This window comes from Phoenix dactylifera, chromosome 11 (assembly GCF_009389715.1).
Source record: "Phoenix dactylifera cultivar Barhee BC4 chromosome 11, palm_55x_up_171113_PBpolish2nd_filt_p, whole genome shotgun sequence".
Classification (NCBI taxonomy): domain Eukaryota; kingdom Viridiplantae; phylum Streptophyta; class Magnoliopsida; order Arecales; family Arecaceae; genus Phoenix; species Phoenix dactylifera.
This window is the reverse complement of record NC_052402.1, coordinates 26747829-26766695: the sequence shown is the minus strand read 5'-3', so window position 1 is coordinate 26766695 and position 18867 is coordinate 26747829. Positions and strand designations below refer to the sequence as shown.

General features: G+C 39.4%; 2 protein-coding genes across 2 annotated transcripts; both read right to left on the bottom strand.

Annotated features, from left to right (window-relative positions):
- Positions 1–1454: 1454 nt before the first annotated feature.
- Positions 1455–2147, bottom strand: LOC103718975 (E3 ubiquitin-protein ligase Praja-1-like). Its single transcript, XM_008808007.2, has one exon. It carries the CDS (start codon positions 2145–2147, stop codon positions 1455–1457), a length of 693 nt encoding a protein of 230 aa, XP_008806229.2.
- A 2470-nt stretch (positions 2148–4617) lies between these two features.
- LOC120112568 (E3 ubiquitin-protein ligase RING1-like) lies at positions 4618–17049 on the bottom strand. Its single transcript, XM_039132150.1, has 2 exons — positions 16774–17049; positions 4618–4938 (listed from the first exon to the last, which is right to left on the bottom strand). Exons 1-2 carry the CDS (start codon positions 17047–17049, stop codon positions 4618–4620), a joined length of 597 nt encoding a protein of 198 aa, XP_038988078.1.
- Positions 17050–18867: the final 1818 nt, after the last annotated feature.

Genomic DNA, 18867 nt, shown 5'->3' with positions numbered 1-18867 from the left:
TTCCTTGTTTGGTCGTTTGAAACCAGCCGCAGGACAATAGGGAAGTGTTTCTTTCCCACGCTCCCGCATTATTTGGTATCAGAGCGAGGTCCTCTGGCTTTGATGGCAAATGATAAGTGCTGCGAGTGTCCATCCCGGTGATGGTGAACAGGGGATACCATCCTTGTGGGTAGCCGTTCGCGGCTTGGAAGGAGCCATCCGTGACATCCAACAGGTGCTCCAAGGCATACGGATCGACCTCAACCGGGAACGTGTGCCGGCCCATGAGGATCTCCCTCATGGTCCATCGGTACCAGCACGGGATCCACCCCACCGGCATCGACAACAAGTTCTTCCGGAATCGTCCGACGAGGAAGAAGATGAAGCAGTCTACGGGATGTTTGGTGGACCGCCTTCAAACCCAGGTGAGCATGGCTTCGATGGGGGCGAACGGACCAGGAGAGCGACGCTTTCCAAATGGGGGACGGCTGATGAAGGAATCGGTGGGCAACGTCCACAAAGGAATAGGCATGAGGCCTTCGACCGCAGGCTTCATGTTGGAGGTGCGGCCTTTGACCGTCGAGTCCCTATTGAAGATGGTGTGTACAAGGAAGCCATCAAATTATGCCCAAGGAGAGGAGACCCTGCGGGCTATGGGCATGAAGGGGGGCAATTTCTGGATGGAGTGCCCGATGAAGTTCTCGGTGGGTGGCGGCCACAATAGAACAGGGATCCAAAATACCCTTGAATTGGGCTCAAAATTTGAATTTTAAATTTGAAAATTCTTTGTTTCAACTTATTGATTTGATATGATAGATTGGAGCTTCTGTTTTGCCCTTCAAATGATTTTTTTGCATAGGCCACAAAAGGATAAAAAGTAGATCTATGAGTTGTCTACTTGCTATAATTTTTTTAGAGTTTTTTTCCATGTAGTTAGGGAGATGTAGTCAAAATACCAAAGCTAGTTCTGAAAAGCTGTCTGTTGCAATTACTCCATTTGCAGCTCTTATTTCACCTACTAGAACTTAGACCTAAAAGGTTTGCAAAACATAAACTCGTAGATATATGAGTCTAGTATAACATCATGAACTTGTAGTTCGGGCGTGAAATTTTTTTCTTCATCATTTTATATTTCAATTGAGATTTCTTCCTCAGCAAATAGTCCCTTCATTTTAACTCCTAGGTGCCTATCTACCTGCTTGAGAAAGGTTCAGAAAAAAAAAATTAACATTAAATTTAGATGATATACAAAGAAATAAACTATAAAATAGTTTTTACTCATAAAAAAGAAAAAAATGAATTTTAAAATAACCAAACTGCATATCTGAAATAATCCAATGCCACAGCCATCATAAACATGAACTTAGACCAACCTGGCAAGGCAATAAGTGGAAAAGAATTTATAGTCTCTGAAAACAAACACACAGCAATAGATGCCAAAAAATTTAGGCCAGCTCCTTCCTATTCCCCTCGCACTAGATAGGCATCTCATAACGGCAAAGTGGGCAAATATGACTTCTCTCTAGCCACCGAGTGAGGCAACCACCATGGAAGACGTGCTTGCAAGGCATTCGAGTCACTTCCATCTCAAACTCAAACTCCTCCAAGCATATCGAGCACTCGTTCTCTTGAAACTCAGCTCCAACACCATTGTACTTCACCACCTCCAGCGCCCTGATGGAAGCCTTTGATGCCGGCACGCCACTAAAGTCCCCTCCAATTCCTTCATCGGCAATATATCCCATCAGCTCCGCAGTCTCATCCTCCACCTCGTGCAACCTCGAAAACATGTCGTGGATATGTATCTTGACGTTTATCTCCAGCTCTTCAACTCCAGCATGTAAGGCATCCAGGCCAACATCGAAAATGTATACGTTGAGCTTCTCCTGCCAGAAGCGCTGGGCATCAAGATCGTTGTAGCGCGTATTGGAAAGGATTTCAGGAACCATATTGTTGCGATATCGCGGATCCACCAGGTCACGGAGATACAAGGAAAAATCGGTGGACTCGGAGGGGCGGGCCAAGCTGAGACCTCCATCACAGAACTCGTAGATGCAAAGGTGGACGCTCACAGGAGATACAAGCCTTGCTGATGCTTCCAAACCTCTCCCCTTGAGCAAAGCACTGACATACATGGTAGTGTCACCGAAATTGAAAGCTCTGTTCATGACGTTGTTTGGGAGAGCGGATCGCTGTTGCTTTCTGTAAAATTCTCGTCGTCTCTTCCCGTGATGCAGCCGAGCAACGAAGCTTCCTGTGGGAGAGGTGAGGAGTGCAGCCGAGATTATAAGTAGAGGTGTCGGGGTTCTTATTTTAGCGAATCCTAGCCTGATAGTGAATCCTGATCTGAATCGGAGTGGGATACGTCTCCTAGGCGGACTCCTCTCGTGGTTTAAATTTTAAAATAGTCCAAAACCTTTTGGAAGTTAATGAGATGCTAAGAATATATTCTAGTATCTGGTCTCCTAAGACTATGATTGTTCCAACTAATTATCTTCACCATAATTTATTATAGAAGAATGTGCTAATTTTCCTTCTTAGGAAATAAGGTTTCTGTCATCATATTGACATTAATATATTTGGAGGTTGTCCCGAATTTGTTTCAGCGCAGCGAATTTTACAATATCTTGCACAGGATTTATAATTTGAATATGAGATAGATGCACTACAAAAAAATAGTTTTTTCCGGCATTTTTTAAAGCTACACATAAAATATCATAAAATTAACAAACTTCAGCTACAAAGAAATAACATGGGTGCTCACACATATCGAAAATAGTATAATAAAACTATTGCTATTTTATTAAAATAGTTTATTTTTCTAGATCTACAAGGTGAATATTAGAAGAATCTGATATTAATGTTGGAAGATTTTGATGGTAAGATATGGAGGACATAAATTGCAAGCATACACAAAATATGTGACCTTATTGTGAAGCTTAAATGAAACAAACTAATAAGGCTTCATAATTTTATTTTCAATTTTACCATGAAGAAAAGCTACTCATAAAGTATCTAACTTTTTCTCCCTTCACATTACTTTAGATGTATCTGATTAGCCTGCAACTACTAGAAGAAGACTCAAATATATAAAAAGGTTGTAATTTGACCTAATAATAAGCAATAAAAATTTAGGGACAAAACATGATGATATTTTGGTTTTAAGGATGGATGGCGCCGACGGTCGGGTGAATAGAAGAAGTAGAGAAAAGGAGGAATGGGGTAGTGCCCCCTAGCTACCTTGTGTGATATCTACTCGGCCAAAATGGGCAACCGGAGGGTGAGCACTCACCGGTGAGCTGCGGTGGTAATGGATCTCGCGGTGATGACGGCTTCCGGTGGAAAGAGAGGTGATGGATCTCGAAACAGGAAGAAATAGGGCAGTTTGGTTTAAAGAGAGAGAAGGAGTTTTGGCGAGGGCAAAGCTCGGTTATGGCGACACGACGGTCGCCGTAAGTGAAGAAGAAAGGAAGAAAGACTCAATGGTGTTCAAACAAAATAGTTGAAGAAATATTTAAAGAAAATTTTCGGAAAGAGATAAGGTTGATTCAACGAAAGATAAACTCAGCCATTCATTCATTGGTTGCGGCCCTAATGGTCGGATGTCATTTATGCCAACTCCAAAGAGTCCTCTCGATCGAGTCATGGTGGTGCGTTCGTGGTCATCCACAACCACCATCTCTTTGGCAGTGGATCATTATCACATCCTTTGTTTCCAGAATAGTTAGTAATTTTCAGAATAGTAAAGATTATAGATTTGGTTTTTTATGTTTGAATCTAGATGCGTGGAACCAATATTGGTTTTATTTAATAGATGATGAAATTAGATTTCTATTGATTCTATTATTTTTTTGAGATGGATCTGAAAGTTAAATGTAATGTTGGCTTTGTGTTATCGTGGGTTGTATCCCTCGATAGCACGGCCATAGGTGCGACAAATCATGTTCCGGATCTGGGGCGTGACAACACAAATAAATGGAAAGAGTATGGGAGGACTTATGCGGATGTATATTTAGTCCCATATCGGTTATTTACTTGGTAGATCTTGGATACTTATACAGGATTAAGGAACCTAAATAATATCTTCTGGCTAGCTTTCTTGGATTAGGTCCTGAGTTACTACAACATTAGAGGCTTTGAGGCTTTCAATATCTCAGTCTTGAATTCATGCTGATTGCATGGTTGTGGACCCTTGTTAAATATCAGATATATGCTGCTGGACCAACAAGCCATAGAAAATTACATTCCAGACGAAATTTTTTTTTTTATCATTATTTTATATTTTATATGAGAGTTCTTCCTCAGCAAATAGTTCCCTCATTTTAATGCCTAAGTGCTTGTCTGACTCCTAGAGAAGGGTTTGGAAACAAGATTTTTTTTTTAACATTGAATTTACATGGTATGCAAAGAAATAAACTATAAAGCAGTTTTTACTCATAAAAAAGAAAAAAATAATAAATGAATTTTAAAATAACCAAATTGCATATCAGAAATAATCCAATGTCACAGCCATCATAAACGTAAACTTAGGCCATCTTGGCAAGGCAATAAGTGGAAAAGAATTTATAGCCTCTGAAAACAAACACACAGCAATAGATGCCAAAAAATTTAGGCCATCTCCTTCCTATTCCCCTCGCACTAGATGGGCATCTCATAACGGCAGAGTGGGCAAAGATAACCTCTCTCCAGCCACCGAGTGAGGCAGCCACCATGGAAGACATGCTTGCAAGGCATTCGAGTCACTTCCATCTCAAACTCAAACTCCTCCAAGCATATCGAGCACCCGTTCTCTTGAAACTTAGTTCCAACATCATTGTACTTCACCACCTCTAGCGCCTTGATGAAAGCCTCGTGGATACGTATCTCGACGTTTATCTCCAACTCTTCAACTCCAATAAGTAAGGCATCCAGGCTAACACCGAAAATGTATACGTTGAGTGTTGTCCGATTCCTGTTTACCTAAAAATATGCTAAACAGATCGTTGTTAGAACCGACAAACAAAGTTTAAATTAATTTTACTCTTACCTGTTCTACTCGAAGAATAGTGGTTGTAAGAGGTCGATCCACAGGGAGGCGATTGGAGTTGCTTAAAAATAAAAACATTCACTCGGATTTGAAATCGATTTTCGAATGATAAAAGAAAAACATTACTTTGAGGATGTTAAATGATTCTCTAGTCTACTAGAGAAGTTTTTTCATTTGAAAATAACGAAAAGATAAATACTTGGAATAGAAGAGCATTTATAAATTTAATAAAATATTTTACTATTCAAAGGAAAACTTTGGCATGAATTAAAATGGATGAAAACAGTGCTAAGAAGATTGAAACCTGGAACATAAATTGCATAAGTAAAAATTTTATATATTGCATGAAAGAAAAATTAAAAGATTGCATAAAAAAAAGAGAAATTGAACTAAACCTAGAACAAGGATTGCATGGAAGAAAATTAATTGATTTCATAAAAAAAAATGATTACAAAAAGTAAAAAAGATTTGAAGATGAAGCCTAATGCTCCTGTCTTCTGCAAATAAAAAAAATAAAATAAAAATGAGAAAATCCCTTCCTCTCCCACAGTGGGACTTCAACATAAACTACTCTTCTTCTTTTTTTTTTCTTTCTTTCCAAGAACAAAGCACTCTGTTCTTGGTTCTTTTTCCTCCAACCGAGCTCACCTCCTAAGCTCCTCCCTCCTCTGTTCTTTCTTGAACCAGCCGACCTCTCTCTTTCCTCTGCCGATGGCCCCTCCCTTTATAGATTAACCCCCCTGGAGTTGGGATCTTTGCTGGGAGGAGGCGAATCGTCCGGGATCGCACGTGGAAGAGGAGATGCCACGAAAATCACTGGGGTGCTAGAAATGGAAGGGCTGCGTGTCATCCGGGATGCTGGGGTTTCCTTCACGGACGCGGGATCGTTGCTCTTCCCTTCTTTGGGTGCCGGATTGGAAGCGGGAGGAGGACGAACGGCTGGACGTGAATGACGCTTCGAATCCGGAAGGCTGGCAGCGGGATCGACAGGATGGAAGAAGAAGGCAAATGCGATCAACGGGGCTTCACGAGCAGCTGGGATGGAGTGCTAATCCGGAAGCTTTGGAAGAGGAGGAGACGTGGATCCGGGTGCTGGGATCTGGATGATGGGTTTCCTTCTTTGGGTGCCGGATTGGGGCGTTCATGGCATGGGAGAGCTGGCAGCGACGGGAGAAGAGGAGGAAACGATCACGGCTTGCTTCTTCGGGCCATGCTGGGATCACGGGATGAGATGGGATTCGGAAGAGCTGGCACGGACGCTTGGATGCGGAGGAGCCCGGACGGGATGATGTGGGGTTCCTTCTGTGAGGTGGCTCCTTGATGGCTTCTAATTTGGGAGGCTGGAGTTCCGGATGGGGTGCTGGCAGTGACGTGCATGGGTCAAGTTGGTGCCATACCAGAATCAATGATACGCTGATGCGCGCGATTGGGAGCTGGAATCAAAGTTGGGCTGAGACAACGGTGGGATGGCAGCCGGTAGTGACTCAACTTCATCAGGATGATGGTCGTGGGAATTAGGAGAAGTCCGATGCAGTTGGGCTTGGTTGAACCTGGACATGGAATGTGGGATGCTTGCACAAATAAAACATTAATTAGTTAATTTTATTTTAAATGATTAGCTAAAATGCTAATTAAAATGGTCTGATGATTGCACTTTTGTGCTCTCATCACACCCCACAACCAGCTTATTGCTAGTCTCTAGCAATTTAGTACGACAATGATAAAATGAGAGTGCAAAAGTTTTATTTATTATATATATATAAATATACATGAACTAAAATAAATACTCACTTTCGTAGAGCATTACGATTGCACTTAGCACGTGCAACAAGCCGTTAAACCCCTAGGTTTCTCTAGTGGACGAGTGTTTTCTCGTGAGGGTTTGCAGTGAAGTTACCCACAAACTTCAATCCCAAAATAAAATTTGTTTTATGAAATGAAAGTCTAATTTCAAGTACATAACTGATAAGAAAAAGCACACAAGGTTTTAATTACTAAGTAGCCCAAATTCTAGGTTAGTATGCAATTTAAGTTGAAGTCATTAAGTTTTTCGTTAGGAAGTTGTAAGATTTATTTATACTTGAGTGCTCAGTGATGCTTGGACCATGCACAAGCTAAGGTTTTGGATCTCCAAAATATCGCTAATGCTAGTAGTTTCCAAGAATTGGTCGGACAAGACCTATTTGCTGATTCAAAATCATCTTATCTGCAGGATTTTGAAAGCTGTGGATGTTTACTTTAATACCTCATGGGCTTTATATGTAATATTTTAGTTTACTCGAATTTTTTCAACGACGGCTTTCACACTATTGTCTTTCTTAAGGTCAATATACATATTTTTTTTCTTTTTTTTTGCATGAAAGAGAAATGATAATGTATATATTGTGCACTTTTACTCCTGTGATGATTCCTCTATGTAGCGAGCAATTAGTCGACAATTCTCACACCAGTTGGAATGAGCTGTCGGGCATTAAGACTCCCCTACGGACCTATGCTTGGGTTCCTCATCACAAACCTGCTGACCTTTGACAATAGGTAGCCCTTTTCGATGTACCTGACTAAATCTACCAAATATGATTTCTTTTTTTTGGATAAGAAAAAGATGGTTCATCAGGATTCGAGGTTGCTACCATATTCTCAACACAATGTCGACCCTATACCTTAGAAAATGCAGGCCAGATGTGTTGTGAAATTCAAAGCACTAATTAGCTTACAACTCACTAAAAGGAACTTAATAAAAAGAACTCACTTTGCACTACTTCCGATCTAGTCATTGGGCTCTTAGATTTTATATACCTTGTGTGTTGTAAAGAAATTAGAATTTTTTTTTATTCCAAGAATTTTCACTAAAAACTTTTTTTAATAAAATTCCAAATGCTTAAGAATACCCCCAAACCTAAATCTAACATTGTCCTCAATATTAAAGAAAATTTAAAGCAGTAAGAGGACAGAGGAGAAGTTACCTGATATAGGTGGGTAAATTGAAAATTGGGGCAAAATTCCCAAACCGCATGTTAGTAATTTATTGATTTTTTTTTAAATAGAAGATATTTACATGTTGGGTTGCCTCCCAAAGAGCGCTAAGTTTTATGTCTTCAGCCAGACAATTCTAATTCCTTCATGATAAACAGGATCGATCAGAAGTGTCTCCTCGACTTCTGGACTCAGATACTCAAGATATGGTTTTAAACGATGTCCATTAACTTGAAAGGACTTACCATCCTTGGTATTACATATTATTACTGCACCATGCGGGTGCACTTTCTCTACTGTGTATGGGCCAGTTCAGCGAGATTTAAGTTTTTCAGGAAATAGATGTTATCGAGAATCATATAGAAGGACTTTTTGTCCTTGGTGAAATTCCTTACGAATGATCATTTTATCATGCATGACCTTCATGCGATCTTTGTACTTCTTGGCACACTCGTAGGCATTGTTTCTAATTTCTTCAAGCTCATCGAGTTGAAGCTTCCTATGTTCTCCCGCTTTGTCAAGATCGAAATTGAAATTTTTAATCGCCCAATAGGCCTTGTGCTCTAACTCGACAGGTAAATAGCAGGCCTTGCCATAGACAGTTCTATGGAGACATTCCAATTGGTGTTTTGTAAGCCGTTCGATATGCCCACAGTGCATCTGTTAGCCTAAGAGACCAATCCTTCCGACATGTATGAACAGTTTTTTCAAGGATGGTCTTGATCTCCCGATTGTAAATTTTGACTTGTCCACCTGTTTGTGGATGATATGGTATACTGACCTTGTGATTAATGTTGTACTTTCTCATAAGGGCTTTAAAGATTTTATTACAAAAATGTTTCCCCCCATTACCAATGATAGCACGAGGGGTGCCAAAACGAGCAAAGATAGATTCTTTAAGAAACTTGATCACCACTTTGTGATCATTGGTCTTACACGCGAAAGCCTCAATCCATTTTGATACATAGTCAACTGCCACAAGAATGTACTGATGCCCAAACGATATAGGAAAAGGACCCATAAAATCAATACCCCAAACATCGAAGATTCTATAACTAAGATAGGGTTTAGGGGAATCTCATTCTTTCTCGAAAGTTTTCCTAATCGTTGACATCGATCGCAAGATTTACAATAGTCATGCGCATCTCGAAAAAGTGTGGGCCAATAAAATCCGCACTGCAAAACTTTTGCAGCAGTTTTCTTCCCACTAAAATGACCACCACAAGCATGGTCATGACAAAAGAAAAGGACATTTCTTTGATCGTGTTCAGGGATGCATCGTCTGATGATTTGATCAGGACAGTATTTGAACAAGTATGGTTCATCCCAAAAATATCATTTTACACGAGCTAGAAAGCGGAATTTTTCTTGTTTGGTCCATGAACTGGGCATTCGTTCAGTAACTAGATAGTTGACTACATCAGCATACCATGGAACATTGGTATGGAAAATCATCATTAATTGTTCATCAGGGAAGGTCTCGGACACAGGCATGGATTCTCCAGATGATTCAACAATTAATCTGGATAAGTGGTCAGCTACAACATTTTCAAGTTCCTTTTTATCTCGTATTTCAAGATCAAATTCTTGAAGCAATAGGATCCAACGAATGAGTCTTGCCTTGGCATCCTTCTTTGTGAGAAGGTACTTAAGGGCGTTATGATTAGAATAAATAAAGACCTTGGATCCTATTAGATAGGGACGAAATTTATCAAGAGCAAAGATAACAGCCAACAACTCTTTTTCAGTGGTAGAATAGTTGAGTTGGGCATCATTCAGAGTTTTGCTCGCATAATGAATCACATGGGGAAGCTTCCTCACTCGCTGACCTAGGGCGGCACCTATGGCATAATCAGATGCATCACACATGATTTCAAATGGTAGATTCCAATCAGGGGACCTTATGATGGGTGCTAAGGTTAGTTCAGACTTTAGTCTTTCGAAAGCAGTTATACAAATTGGCGAAAAATTAAAAATAGCATCTTTCGCCAACAGATCGCATAAGGGTTTCGATAATTTACTGAAATCCTTGATAAAGCGGTGGTAAAAACCCGCATGCCCTAAAAAGGATCTGACTTCCCTAACAATTTTGGGAGGTGGTAACTTGGCAATTAGTTCTACTTTGACTTTATCCACCTCGATTTCCCTTTGTGACACAATGTGTCCCAAAACAATATCTGATTGGACCGTAAAATGACATTTTTCCCAGTTAAGAACTAAATTTTTCTCTTTACATCGTTCTACAACAAGGGTCAAGTGATGGAGACATTCATTAAAATTAGATCCGAATACAGAAAAGTCATCTATAAAAACTTCTAAAAATTTCTCCACCATGTCGGAGAAAATGCTCATCATACACCGCTGGAATGTAGCCGGTGCATTGCATAACCCAAAAGGCATGCGACGATAGGCAAAAGTGCCATAAGGACAGGTGAATATGGTTTTCTCTAGATCCTCACGTGCAATTGGAACTTGGTTATATCCAGAATAACCATCAAGGAAACAGTAATGAGAGTGGCCAGCTAGACGTTCTAACATTTGGTCAATAAAGGGTAGTGGGAAGTGGTCTTTCCTAGTTATGGCATTTAGCTTTCTGTAGTCGATGCACACTCGCCATCCAGTTTGGATTCGAGTTGGGACTAACTCATTTTGGTCATTCTTGATCACAGTAATTTTAGATTTCTTGGGTACGACTTGAACTGGGCTCACCCGTTGGCTATCAGAAATAGGATATATAATCCCTGCATCTAAGAGTTTAATGATTTTAGCTAGAACCACATCCTTCATGACTGGGTTAAGTCGCCTTTGTGGTTCTCTAGAGGTTTTTGCATCCTCTTCTAGATGAATTTTATGTTGGACCACAGAAGGGCTAATCCCCTTAATATCAGCTATAGACCATCCGATCGCTTCTTGATTTTTCTGAAGGATATTTAACAACTTCTCTTCCTGTTCTTCAGTTAAATTTGATGCAATAATAACAGGTAAGGTGTTGTTGTCCCCTAGAAATGCATATTTTAGGTTTTCAGGCAGATCTTTAAGTTCAAGCTGGGGAGGTTTGACACTTGAAGGTACTAGCTGGGATTCAGGTATAGGTAATGATTCAAATTTAGTAGCCCATCTGCTAGTATCCATTACAGGAATGGAATCTAGCAATGCATTAACCTCCTAATTCGTCTCTCCTTCCTCACAATCTTGACTGAATTGGGCCAAACATTTTTCTAGTGGATCAGAATAACTTGATTCCTCGAAGGACTTGCTGATTATGTTTTCAATCATATGAATTTCTTCTAAATCATCCATCTCAGATGGTTGATTACTACTGTGAAAGACATTGAGTTGGACGGTCAAGTTTCCAAATACTAAGGTCATTATCCCATTTCGGCAACTGATCACAGCATTTGAAGTGGCCAAAAATGGTCTACCAAGGATTATCGGGATGTGACTACCTGAATTTTTCACTGGTCCAGTTTCGAAGACTACAAAATCCACAGGGTAGTAAAACTCATTTACCTTTACAATTACATCCTCTACAATTCCCTTAGGATACTTCACAGTCCTATCTACTAATGACAAAGTAATGTTTGTGGGCTTTAATTCCCCCAAACCTAGTTCGGTGTAGACAAAATAGGGTAATAGGTTTACACTTGCTCCTAAGTCTAATAGGGCTCTCCGAATGATGGTTTCTCCTATTTTAATTTCAACAGTGGGGCAACTAGGGTCCTTGTATTTTGGGGCAATCTATTGTTGAATAAGAGATGAGGCTTGTGCCGCCATCACAGCTTGCCTAGGAATACTGGTTTTCCTTTTCACCGTGGTTAAGTCTTTTAAGAATTTTGTATAGGAGGGGATCTGTCTGATGGCATCTAGGAAGGGTAAATTTATTTGGACATTTTTAAAGACTTCCATGATTTTATCGTACTGAGATTTTTTCTTTGAGTCTTGTAGTCTACTAGGAAAGGAAGCCTTAGGTGTGTACGTCTCTATTGGTTTCTCCTCTATTCCTTGTGTTCCCTGTTCTTGTGCCTTTTTCTGAGTAGGGTTCGGTTCATGCTTTTCTTCTTTTTCTTGTACAGAAAGTTGAACCGTATTGTCCACTTGCTTGTCAGACCCTAAAGTGATAATTTTCTGGACTTCATGGATAGGGTTTCCATTAGAATCAATCTGAAACTGGCCTCTCGGCCCTTGATTCTGTTGCCTACTAGGGTTAGGCACTGGCTGACTAGGTAGTTTACCTTTCTTTCTATCCCCTAGAGAGTTTGCTATTTGGCTTAGACTAACCTTAAGTTTTGCAATCGCTTGCGCATGGAATTGGTTATTCTGGGTTTGAGCCATGTGGGTCTATTATTGATGTTGGATGAGGTCTTGTTGCTGCTTCATCATGTTAGCCATCATGGCTTCCAATGATGTAGTTTGCTGAGGGATAGGGGCACTATAAGTAGGAATAGGTGGAGCCAATGATTGATTTATTTGTGAGGGACCTATCCTGAAAAAATTCTTCTGAAAACCTGGTGGACCATCTTGATGCTGAAAAGGTTCGTTTTGCTTGTATGAGAAATTTGGGTGGAACCTATTATCAGGGTGGTAGACCGGGCTAAATGAATTAGGAGTGGACTTCTTGAAGGCACTATATGAGTTTAGAGCATTTGCCTGCTCAGCCTTAATGTTGGGTAAACTAGGACAACACTCCACTAGATGCTCAGAACTGTTACACAAGATACATAAACTATGTGACTCGTGATCCACTTTCATGATGGGATTTAACTCTTTATATGAACTCGAGCTAGTGGAAACAGTGAAAGCATCAAACTTTTTGCTTAAGTTGTTCATTCCAGTCACCAGATTGGACATGATATTTTTGAGTTCTGGGTCTGCTTTCATTTCATAATTACCTGATTTTCTAGATCCGAACTCATCTCTATTTACTTCCTCACCATAGCTACTCCAATTTTGGGCGTTCTCGGCTAAGTCAACAAGAAATTCATAGGCTTGATCCGGGGTTTGGTTCATGAACCTACCCTTGTGCATGGACTTAATCATGTTTCTATGTGCCGGAGTTAGTCCTTTATAAAAGAAGTGGACTAGATCCAACAAAATTCCATGTCCTTATAAAACAATTCAATAATAGCCTTTTCACCATTGATCCCTTGATAAAGTCCATTTAATATATTAGTATCCCCTTGTCTAAGTAAGGTTCCTTCCTCATGGTTATATGCTAGATTAATGCTTTTAATTGGCATTCTTATCAAGCCCATGGTGCGGGCACTTGACCAAAAGATCATGAAATCTTTTCCAAAGTTGGAAAAATTCCTCCTCGGATTTTTCTCTAAAAGTTCTGATGGCATCCTTAATTTTTTCAGTTTTTACCATGGGATAGAACTTAGCCATGAACTTCCTAGATAATTGTTCCCATGATGTGATGGAATTTGAAGCAAGGGAATACAGCCATGCAGCAGCACAATCCTCTAAAGTCATGGGAAACAACTTTAATTTAATACCCTCTTCATCTAAGTTTTGATTTCTAAATGTTTGACAGATTGTCAAAAATTTGTTTAGATGAAATAGGGTTGTTCACTCTCGAACCCATAAAACTTGGGTAACATGTTTACTGTTGCAGCCCGAATCTCGAATTGGGCTGCATTATTAATTGGTAATACTATGCAAGTAGGGGGACTAACGGATGCGGGTGCAAACAACTCATTCAAAGTTCTAATATGTTCACCCATTGTAGAGATCGATGATTGGTTTACAGTTCGCATGTGATGAAAAGTTCTGTCAATCTCAGGATCAAATGGGGTTAACTTATCTCTTAATGACCTTCTACCATGCATACATTATCAACAATTCATTAGATTTGACTCCTAAAATGAACGAAATCCTAAAAAAAGAGAAGGGCTAGATACAGATGACCACAACCAACACCACACAACAATTTGACCCTATTAGTCTTAGAATTAAGTGAGGTTTAGTAGCTTCTTAAATCTAGTTGCACAGAAATTTATCAAGTTAAAAAGTTTCTAAAATTCTCTCTAGATTAGACAGCTCCTAATCTCCCTTTCAGATTAAGCTTGAGCTTACCAGTTAAGCGATCCAGTAACCAGTGACCAGGAAAGTCCCGAGGTGTGTGGTGGTACCAGAAGGGATACACCGATACCATAATACCCGTAATAGTTCTCACTGTTGTAAAACTTTTCTAGACATCACCAATTACTAAATCCTCACTGGAGTGGCTTTCAGCCGCTTCTTTCCAAGAGCCTAATTGAGCTCGAAAATCCTAAGGCCAACGTCTAATTTGATTTTAATTTAATTTGGCTTAGGATATGGATGTAAGGTGGTGATTTTTGGGCTAAGGACAGGAAATGACTTCCCGACCTTATCTTTTTAATGGGTTTTGCCCTTAAATTCTTTTATGCAAATGCTTAATATTAAATGCAGCAAATATTCAATAATTTTTTTAAAGTTTATGCAATGTCATTAGGTTGTACTGATTAAATGAGCAAGCAATTTTTTTTAATTTACTATTTTTTTAAATTTTTTTTAATTTTTATATAGCAATAACTTGAATGTAAACTAAACACAATCCTTATGTGTCAATCAATCTCCGAATGCCCGTTGAATAAGCTCTGGAGATTACGCCGTGAGGAGCCCCAATAGAGGTATGATAACCTCGGAGGATTTCACCCTATCAATTACTAGCAAAAATAATAATTTTTTTTTATTTTTTTGATTTAATTAATTATTTTTTTAATTTAAATTTCAAATTTCGAATCTTAGAATTCAAATTTTGAATTTAAATTTTTTTTGAATTTTAGAATTTTGGAATTGTTTTTTTTTTAAATTTTAATTTTTTTTTGAATTTTAAATTTCGAATTTCAAATTTCAGAATTTAACAACTACGAAATTATTAACTAGAAATTATCAAAATAAGAAAAATTAATAAAAATAAAAATAAAAACTTACTACCGGAGTGCGTTCACTCCGGGCATCCAAAATTTGATTTGATCTTCGTGATCGTTCTTGCTTCTCGATTTGCCTCCCCGGCAACGACGCCAAATTCTGTTGTCCGATTCCTGTTTACCTAAAAATATGCTAAACAGATCGTTGTTAGAACCGACAAACAAAGTTCAAATTAATTTTACTCTTGTCTGTTCTACTCGAAGAATAGTGGTTGTAAGAGGTCGATCCACAGGGAGGCGATTGGAGTTGCTTAAAAATAAAAATATTCACTCGGATTTGAAATTGATTTTCGAATGATAAAAGAAAAACATTACTTTGAGGATGTTAAATGATTCTCTAGTCTACCAGAGAAGGTTTTTCATTTGAAAATAACGAAAAGACAAATACTTGGAGTAGAAGAGCATTTATAAATTTAATAAAATATTTTACTATTCAAAGAAAAACTTTGGCATGAATTAAAATAGATGAAAATAGTGCTAAGAAGATTGAAACCTGGAACATAAATTGCATAAGAGAAAATTTTATATATTGCATGAAAGAAAAATTAAAAGATTGCATTAAAAAAAAAGAAAAATTGAACTAAACTTAGAACAAGGATTGCATGGAAGAAAATTGATTGATTTCATAAAAAAAATGATTACAAAAAGTAAAAAAGATTTGAAGATGAAGCCTAATGCTCCTGTCTTCTGCAAATAAAAAAAATAAAATAAAATTGAGAAAATCCCTTCCTCTCCCACAGTGCGACTTCAACATAAACTACTCTTCTTTTTTTCTTTCTTTCTTTCCAAGAACAGAGCACTCTGTTCTTGATTCTTTTTCCTCCAACCGAGCTCACCTCCTAAGCTCCTCCCTCCTCTGTTCTTTCTTGAACCAGCCGACCTCCCTCTTTCCTCTGCCGATGGCCCCTCCCTTTATAGATTAACCCCCCTGGAGTTGGGATCTTTGCTGGGAGGAGGCGAATCGTCCGGGATCGCACGCGGAAGAGGAGATGCCACAAAAATCACTGGGGTGCTAGAAATGGAAGGGTTGCGTGTCATCCGGGATGCTGGGGTTTCCTTCACGGACGCGGGATCGTTGCTCTTCCCTTCTTTGGGTGCCGGATTGGAAGCAGGAGGAGGACGAACGGCTGGACGTGAATGACGCTTCGAATCCGGAAGGCTGGCCGCGGGATCGACAGGATGGAAGAAGAAGGCAGATGCGATCAACGGGGCTTCACGAGCAGCTAGGATGGAGTGCTAATCCGGAAGCTTTGGAAGAGGAGGAGACGTGGATCCGGGTGCTGGGATCTGGATGATGTGTTTCCTTCTTTGGGTGTCGGATTGGGGCGTTCATGGCATGGGAGAGCTAGCAGCGACGGGAGAAGAGGAGGAAACGATCACGGCTTGCTTCTTCGGGCCATGCTGGGATCACGGGATGAGATGGGATTCAGAAGAGCTGGCACGGACGCTTGGATGCGGAGGAGCCCGGACGGGATGATGTGGGGTTCCTTCTGTGAGGTGGCTCCTTGATGGCTGCTAATTTGGGAGGCTAGAGTTCCGAATGGGGTGCTGGCAGTGACGTGCATGGGTCAAGTTGGTGCCATACCAGAATCAATGATACGCTGATGCACGCGATTGGGAGCTGGAATCAAAGTTGGGCTGAGACAACGGTGGGATGGCAGCCGGTAGTGACTCAACTTCATCAGGATGATGGCCGTGGGAATTAAGAGAAGTCCGATGCAGTTGGGCTCGGTTGAACCTGGACATGGAATGTGGGATGCTTGCACAAATAAAACATTAATTAGTTAATTTTATTTTAAATGATTAGCTAAAATGCTAATTAAAATGGTCTGACGATTGCACTTTTGTGCTCTCATCATTGAGTTTCTCCTGCCAGAAGCGCTGGGTGTCAAGATCGTTGTAGCGTGTATTGGAAAGGATTTCAGGAACCATATTATTGAGATATCGTGGATCCACCAGGTTGCGGAGATACGCGGAAAAATTGGTGGACTCGGAGGGGCGGGCCAAGCTTAGACCTCCATCACAGAACTCGTAGACGTGAAGGTGGATGCTCACAGGAGCCACAAACCTTGTCGATGCTTCCAAACCTCTCCCCTTGAGCCAATCACTGACATACATGGTAGCGTCGCCAAAATTGAAAGTTGTGTTCATGACATCATTTGGGAGAGCCGATCGCTGTTGCTTTCTGTAAAATTCTCGTCGTCTCTTCCCGTTATGCAGCCGAGCAACGAAGCTTCCTACAGGAGAGGCGAGGAGTGCGGCCGGGATTATAAGTAGAGGTGTTGGGGATCTTATTTTAGCGAATCCTAGTGAATCCTGATCTGAATCGAAGCGGGACACGTCTCCTAGGCAGACTCCTCTGGTAGTTTAAATTCTAAAACAGTCTGAAACCCTTTGGAAGTTAATGAGATGCTAAAAATATATTCTAGCATCTGGTCTCCGAAGACTATGATTGTTCCAACTAATTATCTTCACCGCAATTTATTATAGAAGAATGTGCTAATTTTCTTTCTTAGGAAATAAGGTGTCCGTCATATTGACATTAATATATTTGGAGGTTGTTCTCGAATTCATTTCAGAGCAGCAAACTTTACAATATCTTGTGCCGGGTTTATATTTTGAATATGAGATTGATGGGTCTATCAAATCCTCCAAAACTTGCATGGGTGCATGGGACTGTAGTTCTAAAGCTGCTTCCATAGTCATATTAGCCTCGGCTAAGTGTTTAGTGGAAAGTAAAGCTAGTGCAACGTTCGACACTTCTTATATCCGGTTCTTCCAATAATAGCATAAGTATTTATCCATATGCATGTTCCCATTTATCCATATATAGTATTAACACATTTATCCATGTAATAAATCATGCCCAAGTATTTCATATCATACTTAATTCAATATTAAATTTCATGCAGCATATATACAACGCTTAATTTAAACATAATAGAAATAGATTAATTTCCAAATAATATATATCAGATCATGTTGTGATTAAATATACCAAGAGTAAAGGTAACTTACTAATTTTGCTCTAACTCTCTCAAAATCCACCAATTTGGAAAATCATCCAAAATTCTAAAATAATTAAATACTTTATTAAATTTATATAAGGCATTGTTAACCACTTGAAATATCCTTGGGTAGAGTCTCGTCTAGGTCCAAACCACCGAAACTAATCTTTCATTCGGAGATCCCGATCATCCCTTGGATCAAAATATAAATTTCACCCGGAGGTGAGGTTCGCAATTACTTGAATGCAACGGATCCGGTCTCGATTAGTATTACCGTATCCTCAAGGGTTGGAACCACTTTTTGCGGGTCAGTGGAATCTTTATGCTCAAAACTCTGATTCGAGTAGTCATTTATTTGGTACTTCCCAAGGAGCCGAATCTGCCATTCTAACCCTTCTTCTGGACCTAGATTTCCACCTGCAATGTTTTTATGTGCTAAAATATTTTTATGAAAAACTCCTAAATCTGCAAGAACAAATATCATAAAATTAGCAAACTTTAGCTACAAAGAAATAACAGGGATGCTCACACATATTGGAAATACTATCATAAAACTATTGCTATTTTATTAAAATAGTTTATTTTTCTAGATCTACAAGGTGAATAGTAGAAGAATTCAATATTAATGTTGGAAGATTTTGAGATAAGATATGGAGGACATAAATTGCAAGCATACACAAAATATGTGACCTTATTGTGAAGCTAAAAAAAACAAACTAAATTTTATTTTCAATTTTACCATGAAGAAAAGCTAATCATAAAATATCTAACTTTTTCTCCCTTCACCTTACTTTAGATGTGTCTGATTAGCCTACAACTACTAGAAGAAGACTCGATTAAAAGAGACTCTAATACATTTTATGAGCTCTGATCCATTTATAAATTAAAATGCTCTCATGCATAATCAACTCTATGATAATAATCTTCT